At 40.4% G+C, this 12,841-nt stretch overlaps 1 protein-coding gene across 1 annotated transcript in view; it reads left to right on the top strand.

The window, feature by feature from the left end:
- LOC120999212 (titin homolog) overlaps window positions 1-12,841 on the top strand; it is a 946,165-nt gene that overhangs the window by 859,323 nt on the left and 74,001 nt on the right. Inside the window, exons 80-82 of the mRNA XM_040430085.1 lie at window positions 6,349-6,414; window positions 6,739-6,801; window positions 9,603-9,668. Of these exons, the coding sequence (XP_040286019.1) occupies window positions 6,349-6,414; window positions 6,739-6,801; window positions 9,603-9,668 (195 nt within the window). The remainder of the gene's footprint in view (window positions 1-6,348; window positions 6,415-6,738; window positions 6,802-9,602; window positions 9,669-12,841) is intronic.

Raw genomic sequence — 12,841 nt, 5'->3', positions numbered from 1 at the left:
CAGCAATAACTTCAACCAAATGTTTCCTGTAGTTGCAGATCAGACGAGCACAATGGTCAAGTAATTCTTGACCATTCCTCTTTACAGAACTGTTTCAGTTCAGCAATATTCTTAGGATGTCTGGTGTGAATCGCTTTCTTGAGGTCATGCCACAGCATCTCAATCGGGTTGAGGTCAGGTCTCTGATTGGGCCACTCCAGAAGGCGAATTTTCTTCTGTTTAAGCCATTCTGTTGTTGATTTACTTCTATGCTTTGGGTTGTTGTCTTGTTGCAACACCCATCTTCTGTTGAGCTTCAGCTGGTGGACAGATGGCCTTAAGTTCTCCTGCAAAATGTCTTGATAAACTTGGGAATTCATTTTTCCTTCTATGATAGCAATCCGTCCAGGCCCTGATGCAGCAAAGCAGCCCCAAAACATGATGCCTCCACCACCATACTTCACAGTTGGGATGAGGTTTTGATGTTGGTGTACTGTGCCTCTTTTTCTCCACACATAGTGTTGTGTGTTTCTTCCAAACAACTCAAATTTGGTTTCATCTGTCCACAGAATATTTTGCCAGTACTGCTGTGGAACATCCAGGTGCTCTTGTGAAAACTGTAAACGTGCAGCAATGTTTTTTTTGGACAGCAGTGGCTTCCTCTGTGGTATCCTCCCATGAAATCCATTCTTGTTTATTGTTTTACGTATTGTAGATTTGCTAGCAGGGATGTTAGCATATGCCAGAGACTTTTGTAAGTCTTTAGCTGACACTTTAGGATTCTTCTTCACCTCATTGAGCAGTCTGCGCTGTGCTCATGCAGTCATCTTTACAGGACGGCTACTCCTTGGGAGAGTAGCAGCAGTGCTGAACTTTCTCCATTTATAGACAATTTGTCTTACCATGGACTGATTAACAGCAAGGCTTTTGGAGATACTTTTATAACCCTTTCCAGCTTTATGCAAGTCAACAATTCTTAATCGTAGGTCTTCTGAGAGCTCTTTTGTGTGAGGCATCATTCACATCAGGCAATGCTTCTTGTGAAAAGCAAACCCAGAACTGGTGTGTATTTTTTATAGGGCAGGGCAGCTGTAACCAACACCTCCAATCTCATCTCATTGATTGGACTCCAGTTGGCTGACACCTCACTCCAATTAGCTCTTGGAGAGGTCATTAGTCTAGGGATTCACATACCTTTTCCACCTACACTGTGAATGTTTACATGGTGTGTTCAATAAAAACAAGGTAACATTTAATTCTTTGTGTGTTATTAGTTTAAGCAGACTGATTGTCTATTGTTGTGACTTAGATGAAGATCAGATCACATTTTATGACCAATTTGTGCAGAAATACATATCATTCCAAAGGGTTCACATACTTTTTCTTGCAACTATATATATAGTTCCATCCATGGAATTGTCGCAATCTGCGTGAGCAGTGTGTAGGCAGCTACAAATGACCAATGACCCTCTAACAAACCTTGGGATATATTTTTTGGAGTTTTATTGCCATGAGTTTTTTCTGACATCCGTCTGCAGTACCTTAGTACAGTTCCTGCAGTGTGTCGACTTATATACCAATTTTCTTTTTTTAAGAATAAAAAAAAAAATGTTTCATTCCCCCCCCATTACTACAGATTTGATCTATGCACCCCCCACCCCCTTATATTTCCAACTTCTGCTCTGTGCTCTTGCAGTCATCTTTACAGGACAGCTACTCCTTGGGAGAGTAGCAGCAGTGCTGAACTTTCTCCATTTATAGACAATTTGTCTTACCATGGACTGATTAACAGCAAGGCTTTTGGAGATACTTTTATAACCCTTTCCAGCTTTATGCAAGTCAACAATTCTTAATCGTAGGTCTTCTGAGAGCTCTTTTGTGTGAGGCATCATTCACATCAGGCAATGCTTCTTGTGAAAAGCAAACCCAGAACTGGTGTGTATTTTTTATAGGGCAGGGCAGCTGTAACCAACACCTCCAATCTCATCTCATTGATTGGACTCCAGTTGGCTGACACCTCACTCCAATTAGCTCTTGGAGAGGTCATTAGTCTAGGGATTCACATACCTTTTCCACCTACACTGTGAATGTTTACATGGTATGTTCAATAAAAACAAGGTAACATTTAATTCTTTGTGTGTTATTAGTTTAAGCAGACTGATTGTCTATTGTTGTGACTTAGATGAAGATCAGATCACATTTTATGACCAATTTGTGCAGAAATACATATCATTCCAAAGGGTTCACATACTTTTTCTTGCAACTATATATATAGTTTCATCCATGGAATTGTCGCAATCTGCGTGAGCAGTGTGTAGGCAGCTACAGATGACCAATGACCCTCTAACAAACCTTGGGATATATTTTTTGGAGTTTTATTGCCATGAGTTTTTTCTGACACTACTAGGCTGTGGCTCTGACATCCGTCTGCAGTACCTTAGTACAGTTCCTGCAGTGTGTCGACTTATATACCAATTTTTTTTTTTTAAGAATAAAAAAAAAAATGTTTCATCCCCCCCCCCCCCCCATTACTACAGATTTGATCTATGCACCCCCCACCCCCTTATATTTCCAACTTCTTTCTGAGAATAAGACTTTTTAATTTAGGTCGTCTCAAGTATATTTTATATTTTATATACTTACCTTTGTTTCCTCGAAACCATTATGACTACCACTTCTGGTTCGAAACTATACAGTATGGTACCGATATACATTTAAGTATCCTTCATTTACCAGCTCATCGCACTAGAGCTATCTCCCACACTCTGAGCGTCACTGGTTATCTACCATCCGCACATACATGAGCCACTCATCTGGGATATCTGCAATTCTGCAGAGCGATATGTCCTTGCGCATCTCGTCTATGCGCATGACATGCGCAGTAGTCACCACTGAGCTGTTTCGGTGTCTAAGTCTCCGCGCAGACTCTCAGTGACCGGCAGCAAGGTGAGCTTTAGTGTAAGCCAGCGCACATAGACATGTTGCGCATTACATCATATCATCCTCCCCTTGACAGGCCCTGATAGGATAAGTGGTGGTGCATCAGCAATGGCAGAGTGATGTACCTGCAATAGGATTTGTTAGTGCCACAATTTTGCGCTTCCCTTATTGAATCATTTAGATGTCAATTTCAATTATCAGGTCATTTATACCTCTTTTGCTGCCTTTCCTCTCAATGCTGCCCAACCCCTGATGAAGCCAGTCCCTTTGGTGAAACAAGTTGGGGGGTAGATAGTTGTAGATAGTTGGTTTTTAGTTGTCTTTGTTCAGTCCTATGTTATCATTTATTTCAAGTGTAACCAGTTTATGGTGTTACAAGTGCTCACAAATAGTGATAAAAAAAGAACCAGATTTACCTATGTCCCTATAGGGCCCTCAGGAGATTGTAAAAAAAAAATCAAACCACGGTCACCTGACCAAAAACTCCTTTTAGAAGTCCTATCTATATGTTAAAACTTTAACCTTTATTATTTACTTTTAAAACGAAAATATTCAGAGAAACCAATACTACAAGGTAATTTAAAAATATCAGGTGGCAGTTACGGGATGTCAGTTAATTTATGTCTTTTTTGGGCTGCTGTTGCTCGCTCTACATTCTATTTAAGAGGTGGTTTACCTCATGGATACTGTGTGTGAGCCTCACAGGATGGGTTGATATACATGCCAATTGCGCAGTACCCAGAAGGACGCGCGTGATAGGCGGCAAGAAAGCATCATCAGTGATGCGATACTATGTAAGGGGGTGTTCGATTCAATTCATTGGTTGAGAGGATCAGCACCCGGCTGATATCACTCCCCCCACCCATCTGCCAATCCTGGTGAAGCCCACAGGATGGGCTAATACACATGTCAATTGCAGCAACACAACTCGATTGGTGGAACCCAGAGTTTGAGAGGGGATAGATAGTTTATTTAGGCAGGCGAAACAGAGTGTGTCACGCTATTACCCTAACTCCCCTGACGAAGCCGCATTGCGGCGAAACATGTCGGGTGGGGTAGTGACAATCTCTACTTTTTAGACAGGTTGCAGTATAGGGCAAGATCCACAACCAGTAGAGTCGCAATCATTGTCCAGCTCAATACATATTGTGCAAATGTTCGGAGGCAAACTGCCTGATCTCCCAGCGTGTGAGATGTGTGAATGAATGATGGATGTCTGTCACATAAGGATATAGGAATACATCTCATCTATTTACAATAGAAACTCCTATACCTAGGACCTATAGGGACACCAAACAATTCTCCATTGAAAACACACCTGCTAACCTGTGTTGATACATGGCTACAGAGTATCCATGAGGTTAACCACCTTTTAAATAGAATGTAGAGCGAGCGACAGCGGCCCAAAAAAGACATAAATTAACTGACTTAGCCCGTAACTGCAACCTGATATTTTTTTAATTACCTTGTAGTATTGCTTTCTCTGAGTATTTTTGTTTTAAAAGTAAATAATAAAGGTTAAAGTTTTAACACAACCAGTGTATGGTGTTGCATTGGTATAGGTGAGATACAGCATGTCAGTGAATAGCTGAGGCAACACTGATGTACTCAGGGCTAGTCTTGTTACTGGCAAAAGTGTTCAGGTAGTTTGATAGGGGAAGAGCACGTCCCCCTAAAGCTACTAGTGTCACATCATAGTACCATTCTATACATATGGACTGAACAACGCGGGTTTTAACCTTTTGTGGGTGCTCACATAGCATATTTAAGTGTGATTATTAAAAGTTACGTTTTATAAGCACTTATATCTGGGTCAAGTTTGGGCATTCAGCCACATGGCTTTTTGTTGTTAATTTAATAAAATCACTGTGCATTACAGCAATATGCATAGCTAGTCCTTTCTGAGTGAAACAGTTACTGTGTGTCAGTATGACAGGAAAGTCACATACAGTATATGAACCTGGATATGGAGGTGGTGCCAATAAAGTCCTGGAGACCCATTAACAGTAGAATTACACAGGTTATTCACCATAATTTGAGAATCAACGAGTAACAGAATTGTTTATCTATTAAACAAGGTTGACACCCCAATAACAGTAGAACAAGTCAGATTATTCACCCCAATTTGAGAATCAAGGCCTAATAGAATTACTTATCTATTAACCAAGGGAGGACACCATTCAATTAGATAGCACTGTGCTATACACAGGGATTGATGCATACTGCGCTGCCTCCTATAGATCCCTTTAGCTTCAGATTACAGTTCCTGCACTATCCCTGCACTGTTTCTGCAGTCTCCCTATGCTCTCCCTACAATCTCCCTACACTGTCCCTGTGCTCTTTCTATTAAATAGTCTACAATTAAAGGTTTTCTTGAACACATGGTCCTAACACTTGTCACATCTCTCTCTATGCTCAGCTCACAGTAAAAGAGGAGACCACGCAGGATGAGTCTTTTAAAGGGCTGTAACATCACAGGGGTTGGCTAACTGCGTATTGGCTGTCTGCACAGCTTTATGGGCGATCTTGTATTCCCAGGCTTCTTACTTCCACTTTGCAACACGTGTAGCTGCCATTTTAGGAAAAAAAATTATTTGTTACCATGAAGCACAAGGAAATTCAGATTAGTTGTGAATCAAATTTTTCATTAACTTCAGATCGAATTTCACTTTGAATGCTTTGCTTCGCTCAACACTAGTCTCATTAGCAAGAGATCTTCACTTGCGAGGGCCTGTCCCCACTGTTGAAGAAACTCTCCCCCTCTGTTTGATTGATCGGGCTTGACATATTGCCCCTATGCCACTGCCCCAAGTGGCAGCACAAGCACAGAGGCTCTGCTTTAACTTCTGGAGATTCCACTTTTCACGTGCCTCTACCCGGAAGTGTAACATTGCATGCACAGTCACTGCTTCAGTAGTAGAAGGAGAGCCTCCGGGCTGGCACGGTTATTCAGGGCAGCAATGCATGTCAATCAATACAAAACTGAAGACAGCCCTTTGCAGGTGAAGAACTCCCTATGAGACAAATCAATTCATTTGATTCGTAATCACTAATTAAGTTACATGTTAAGTTCTATTCAGTTGATAAACTTTACAAAACACATCCATGGGCCTTTTGACTGTGTACAGAAGGGTCTGCTACATTGATCTAAAGGAGGCATGTGAAAAAACTACTCTATTTTAGGACATTATATGGTTCCCTTTTATGTAATTAAAGTAATTAAATTAAAAAAAATCTGACAACAAACTCACTTTGTTATTAATGTCACATCAAATGCTTAAAGACTATTAACTTGCTGTAGGATGCTAAGGAGCAACTATCATCATGTTGTAGGGAATTACTACATTAATGAGAAAAACATACATTTGATTTACAGTATTGTTTCATATTTTAAAACACTATTAGTGAATTGTAATTTAATCCCTTTAGGTTCTCCTGACTATCTACAGAGCGTCTTAAGAGATGCTTTCAGCATCATCAATGAATTTGGGGAAGGTGGGTGAAATGGACATAGTCATTTTAAGTACAATTTAATACTTGTATGAGATCTGTAAATATAGAAAAAAAAATTGGAAAAACTGCAACATACTGAAGGTTTTATTTTATTGATCAAGTGTTGCACACCTAATATTTGTTGTCATAACTTGCCATACAGAAAAATTATCTGCATGCTCTAAATGACCATCTTAAAGGTATCTTTTTACAGCATCCATGATAATATCGTCTTCAGTGTGATAAGCTGAATAATTTAGGATTTATCTGATTGTCTGAAATACTTTGCATTACAAGTTTATATTGACCATATCCCTTTTTCTATAGATGGCTTCCATTATTTGCAAGATTTTGTCTATGATCACTTTACTGCAGTTGAACGCGTGGAAGGTAACATAGAATTTAATCATTATTTGTGCTATTAATATCATCAGTATCTCCCCCTGTTCTCTAATGTGTTCTTACTGTAAATATATTTTTATTTAGTAACATTCAAGTTAGAAAATTTTAATAGAAGCCAGCCAAAAATTTACTTTTTCATGATATATGTATTGTTTACATTATTATACATACATGTTACAGAACAGGCCTAATTAAATTTTTTCCTTTTTTGTTCTTTACACGGAGCCATAACTTTTTTTTACACTACTCACAAAAAAAGGGGGTATTTGGCTTATGGGTGAAATTTCATGAACCTAAAATGCACTCTTTATGGGTGAACTTAATGTGACCTTCACTTATTTTTTTGCACAACTTGCTGTTCTCTAACAAAGAGCTTACCGGCAAAATTCACAAATGTTTGATCCATGAATCGCCCAATAAATTTCCTGGTTCAATTAGAATTGGTATTTAAACAGTCTTCCTCATCATGCTGTTCACAGTTTGACATCATGAGACCAAGATGACACCTAGCCATTGATCAACAGTAACTCGCTATTGCGAGGCTTCAAGCAGGATGTTCTCAGACAGAAGTGGCCACTGAGCTTAGAGTGTCACAGGGTGTCATCAGCAGGTTGCAACAGAGATACAGAGAGACTGGAAGAGTCACATAAAGGCATAGACATGGACATCCTTTGGCCACATCCCACACTGATGACTGCTTCATTGTGAACAATGCCTAGCGGTGCAAAACTCCAGGCACATTTAAGGGAGGTGAGAGGACCCAAGTATCACGTCAGACCATTAAAAATCTGTTTTTTCTGAGTGCTAGATGACCTGTAAGAGAACCTGACCACACCACCAGAAACAGGCATCAACATCTAACAGGGAACATCTAATGCTGGACGAGGGACCAGTGTGCCTCAGTGCTGTTCACTGATGAAAGTCAATTCATGCTGAGTAGAAATTATGGCCGCCGCCGATGTTGGAGATGTCAAGGGGAACGCTATGCATCAGTCACTGTTGTAACCAGATGAGCCTTTGGTGGTAGTGTTGCAGTGTGAGCATGTGTGTCTAGTCAATACAGAAAATGGTACAGTGACAAGCCCATACTACTTGAATAACATCATTAATCGAGTCATTATGCCTCTGCATGAACAACACAGGCCTAATTTAATCTTCATGGATCACAATGCACCAGCTGATCGAGGTCGCATCATTAGAGAACGGGTGCTGGAGACTGGGGTACCTCAAATGGAGTGGCCTGCACTTTCTTCATAACTGAATCCCATTGAAAACCTATGGGATCAGCTCAGTCTCCGTGTAGAGGCTCATAACTCTGTACCCCAGAACCTAAATGACCTGAAAGCCGTCCTTCAAGAAGAGTGGTATTCCATGCCTCAGCAGACAATAAGTCAACTTATGAAAAGCATGAGATGTCGTTGTCAAGCTGTAATTGACGCTCAAGGCCACATGACAAGTTTTTGAGACTGACAATTTTTCAATGTTTCAATAAATTGTTTGAGACGAGGAAATCACCATTGCATGCTTCTACTTAATTGTCCTACTTTCATGATGTAATATCACTGTAGAGTTAACTTTTTACATTTTCCATAACTTTTACCCGAAAGCCAAATATCCCTAACTTTTTGTAAGTAGTTTCGATTCACATAGCCATATGAAGGCTTCCATAGGAACATCACTGTGGCAAACCTGGAAGCCTGCAGAAGGCCCAAGGCTGACACAGCAACCAAACAGCTCCCCCAATGTTAGTTTTAGGGAGCCATTTGGGCCCTGGTAGTGCAGTGGTCACAGGGAAAGCCCTCTCAGAAACCTAGATACCGTGGTTGCAATTGACCATGGCCTCTGGGTTAATGTCTATGTCTATGAGCAATGTTCATGGATATCACCTTCAGGTGTCTGCTGTGTAAAATAGGAGGCACCTTGTGGCTATGCTAACTGCTCAGCTTCTAAATTGTTAAATGCCCCTACATATGTTTAAAGTGGTTTGGTACTAATTTTTTTTTTTATATAGAGCTCCAAATCCCCTACCTAGACATAGGGGTAAATGATAAAGTTCTGAAAACTCAGGCAGCCCATTGCCACCATTAAAAAGAGATTAGGAACTTGCTGCATACTGGGTTTTCTAAGATTTGACCAGAGGGGCAAAATGTGAAAAAATAACAAAATAAATTATACTGTACTGTACACCTTTTTGTTCCAGCTCCACCTATCCAGTGGTCCTCTTCAGTCTTTATTAGATTGATGCACCAAAACATGGCCATCTAGCCATTAATTGGCTGCAGTGGTCACATGGGTAGATGGTAATATAATCACTACACCAAAGACTGGGGTGGACCACTGGAATGGCAACACTGGAGCATCAGGGCATTTATCAGGTGAGTAAAGGCTCTTTTGTTATGTAATCATATTCCTTTTGTTATGTTATCATCTCAGAAAACCCCATTACTCTATATCTAAGCAGGTAGCTCAGTATCAGAAAATGGAGCACCGGCTCTTAAGATTTATTGGCATTAATTAGCATTCACACTTGGATCTAAAAAAAAAAGACAAGGGGAGTATGTGCTCATAGCAAGCAATGAAATTCTGTCTCTGCTTTTCCAGTGACTCCTTATAATGTGAAACCTCAAATCTGATTGGCTGCCATGGACAACTTCTTCCATTTTTCCTTTGCTTTAGTTTTTATAAATATTCTTCGATGGTGTTAAAATGTGGACCTTACAGCAATATTTTCTGTTTTAATATAATTTTTTTACTATTGAGCTGATTATAATTATAATGAATTACTTTAGGTTCTCCTGACTATGTCCAGGCTGTTTTGAGAGATGCTTTCAGCTCCGTTAGTGAATTTGGAGAAGGTGAGTGACGTATACATAATTATTTTGTGTATATCATAATCTTTGTATAGGATCTGTTCAATATGCAAAAATGCATGTTTGCTGGGTAAATGTTTAATATTATTGACCAAGAGTGGCATACATCAAGAGATTCAAAAATATACTATTTAACATTATTACCGCTCTGGTCCTCCATGCTGCCTCTGCTGTCTCAATCTTCCAGTCCCTTCACTGTTTTCTTCCGGCGATGCATGGGAATAATCACATGCACTATTCCAGCCAATGACTAGCTTCAGCGGTGACGTGGCCATAAGCAGAATGTCACTGCTGAAGCCAGTCTTTGGCTGGAGAGATGTATGGGACCATGCACCACCAGAAGATGGATACAGCAGAGATAATCGAGGACTGGAGGGCGTGGAGCAGATAAATATGAATCTTCTGTTTCAGGGGGAGACTGAAGGCACTTTCTAAAAAATCAGTATTGCCAGAAAACCCCTTTAAAGGTATAATCATGGATTAAATGGGTTTTTCAGGCTCCTGATATTGGTGACTTATCCTCAGGATAGGCCATTAATATCCAATAAGTGAGGGTCCAATACCTTGTATCTCCACTGATCAGCTTTTCACTGAAGCCTCTGCCGCTGGATCTAGCACTTTGAACAGAACAGGAAGCATACCATAGCTCTGTTCAAAGTGTACTAGCCATGCCGGGTTAATGCAACTTATCTTTTATTCATTATTAGTGAGTGGCAGTTCGGCTCGAGCATCGCTATGCTCGGCTTGTGGCGGTACTCGGCCGAATACCACATGTGCTCGTTACATTGCTTGAGTCTGCGCCCCGCACGTTCGGCGCCTCCTGAAGCATCTAATCAGCGTTCAGGTAAGTAATTCTCTCCAGTGTAATGCCATAGCCATGCTGGCTATAAGCCTTACACTGTTTAGCTGGCCGGAACACGTGGTACTAGTTTATATAGGAGCCGACGTCCTGCGCTCGGATCATTCAGCGTCAGGGAGAGCCGACAGTAGGCAGGGACATATAGCGGTTTGCTGAAATTACAATGATTGAACTCCCAAAAAGCTCTTGAAAGACAAAACAGTCCTCTTCAGGACTAAAGTGTGTGTTTGACAGCAGTGCAGCATTTATTTATTTTTTAACAAGGGTTAAATTCAGCAGTATAAGGGACTGGCGTCTGCAGGAAGTGACAGATGTGAGGGCTGGAAAACCGATGTGTTCAGTACCAAAATGCTTTCAAAAGAAATATTACATATCAGTGAGATCCACAGTACACCATCAGAAAGCAGTGTGTTTAGCAGAAATTCTAAAAAGGGGCGTATTCACTAGAGTGTGCCTGCTAGTGAGATATACACCGCTCCATCATCGAAATTTATTTTTCTGGGGAAATTAACCTAATTTGCGCCACATCTGTGTGCGCGCTCAATCCACAAACGTTATATACATTATTCCAGTCTAGAATCTATTTGGGACAAATTTCACTAGTTTGGGTAACTTCTGTGCGGGAATTTAGACTGCAACCATATATACAGTAATTCAGCAGAGAATTCTTTCTATTTGGGACAAAAATCCCTAGTGTGGGTTTCATCTGTGTGTGAATTTAGGCCGCAACCATATATACAATAATTCAGCAGAGAATTCTTTCTATTTGGGACAAAAATCCCTAGTGTGGGTTTCATCTGTGTGTGAATTTAGGCCGCAACCATATATACAGTAATTCAGCACAGAATCATTTCTATTTGGGACAAATTTCCATAGTTTGGGTCACATCTGTGCGTGAATTTAGGCCGCAACCATATATACAGTAATTCAGCAGAGAATTCCTTCTATTTGGGACAAAAATCCCTAGTTTGGCTTTCATCTGTGCGTGAATTTAGGCCGTAACCGTTATATACAGTAATTCAGCATAGATTTATTTCTATTTGGGACAAATTTCACTAGTTTTGGGCACATCTGTGTCTGCGTTTAGGCCACAAACATATATACAGTAGTTCAGCAGAGAATTATTTCTATTTGGGACAAATTTCAGTATTTTGGGTCTCATGTGTATGTGAATTTAGTCCGCAACCATATATACAGTAATTCCACAGAGAATTATTTCTATTTGGGACAAATTTAACTGTTTTGTGCCAAATATACTGTCCATTTACTGTGGATTCATGTGACAAATACTCTATCACATTTGAAAAGAGTGTCTGTTGCGCCAATCTAAATAATCTCTGCATAATCTAGTGTCCATATTCTGTTCATTACTGGGGCATATATTGAGTCAATTTAAAAATTTGTGTGTCTAGCAACAAAATAAATAATCTGTTCATAATCTAGTGTCCATAGCGCGTGGCTCTCTGTTTCAAATACAGTACCACATGTGAAAACAGTGTATTTTTGTGAGAAGTAAAATATTTGTGACACATCTACTTTGTGTGCATTTCATACATATTACTAACATATACTGTACTTCATCCGCAGATGGTGTATGGTAGTCTGTGACATTATCAGAGCTACATCCCCTGTGTAAAGTGTGTGCATCCAAAATACCTGTTTTAATTGATTGGCGCGTACACGTACATATCCTACAATACTGTAGGTGTTAGATACTTTTAGGCATATATAACATTTTATATTAAGAAGGCGGCCAGTATGGGACGTGGAAGTGGCCGTGATGCCGATTGTTCACGCAGAGGCTGTGGCCCTGGGCTCAATGAAGCAGAGTAAAATAATGTAGATGAGGGCCTCCAGGTGCACTAACCCTCTAAAACAGTGAAGGCGATGGCAAAACTTTTAGAGACTGATTGCCCAAGCTGCAACCACAAACACACTTATTTATCGCAAAGTGCCCACACGATCATTTACCCTGAATACTGCATTCCAATGAGATGGCTCTGAGTGTCGCCCCTGGCACCTGTGCAAGGGTTTCGCTGACCCTATAAAACATTATGAGCGAGGAGCAGGAGGAGGAGGAGAAGGACAAAAAAAGGAAGATTGAACCATATAACCTTTTTGGTGGCGGCAGAGGTGCATGTGAATACAGTATATTGTTCACCCGCTGTCCTCTGGTGGAGTAGAGAAGTCAGGGGCAATCCAGGCCTTGTTCATTTTTTTAAGAGTCGACCTGTCAGCATTTTCAGTTGATAGACAGATGCGCTTATCAGTTATTTTGCCCCCAGCAACACCATATACC

Source organism: Bufo bufo, chromosome 4, assembly GCF_905171765.1.
Source record: "Bufo bufo chromosome 4, aBufBuf1.1, whole genome shotgun sequence".
Lineage (NCBI taxonomy): Eukaryota > Metazoa > Chordata > Amphibia > Anura > Bufonidae > Bufo > Bufo bufo.
Note: the sequence above shows the minus strand (reverse complement) of the source record. Positions and strands in the feature narration are given on the sequence as shown.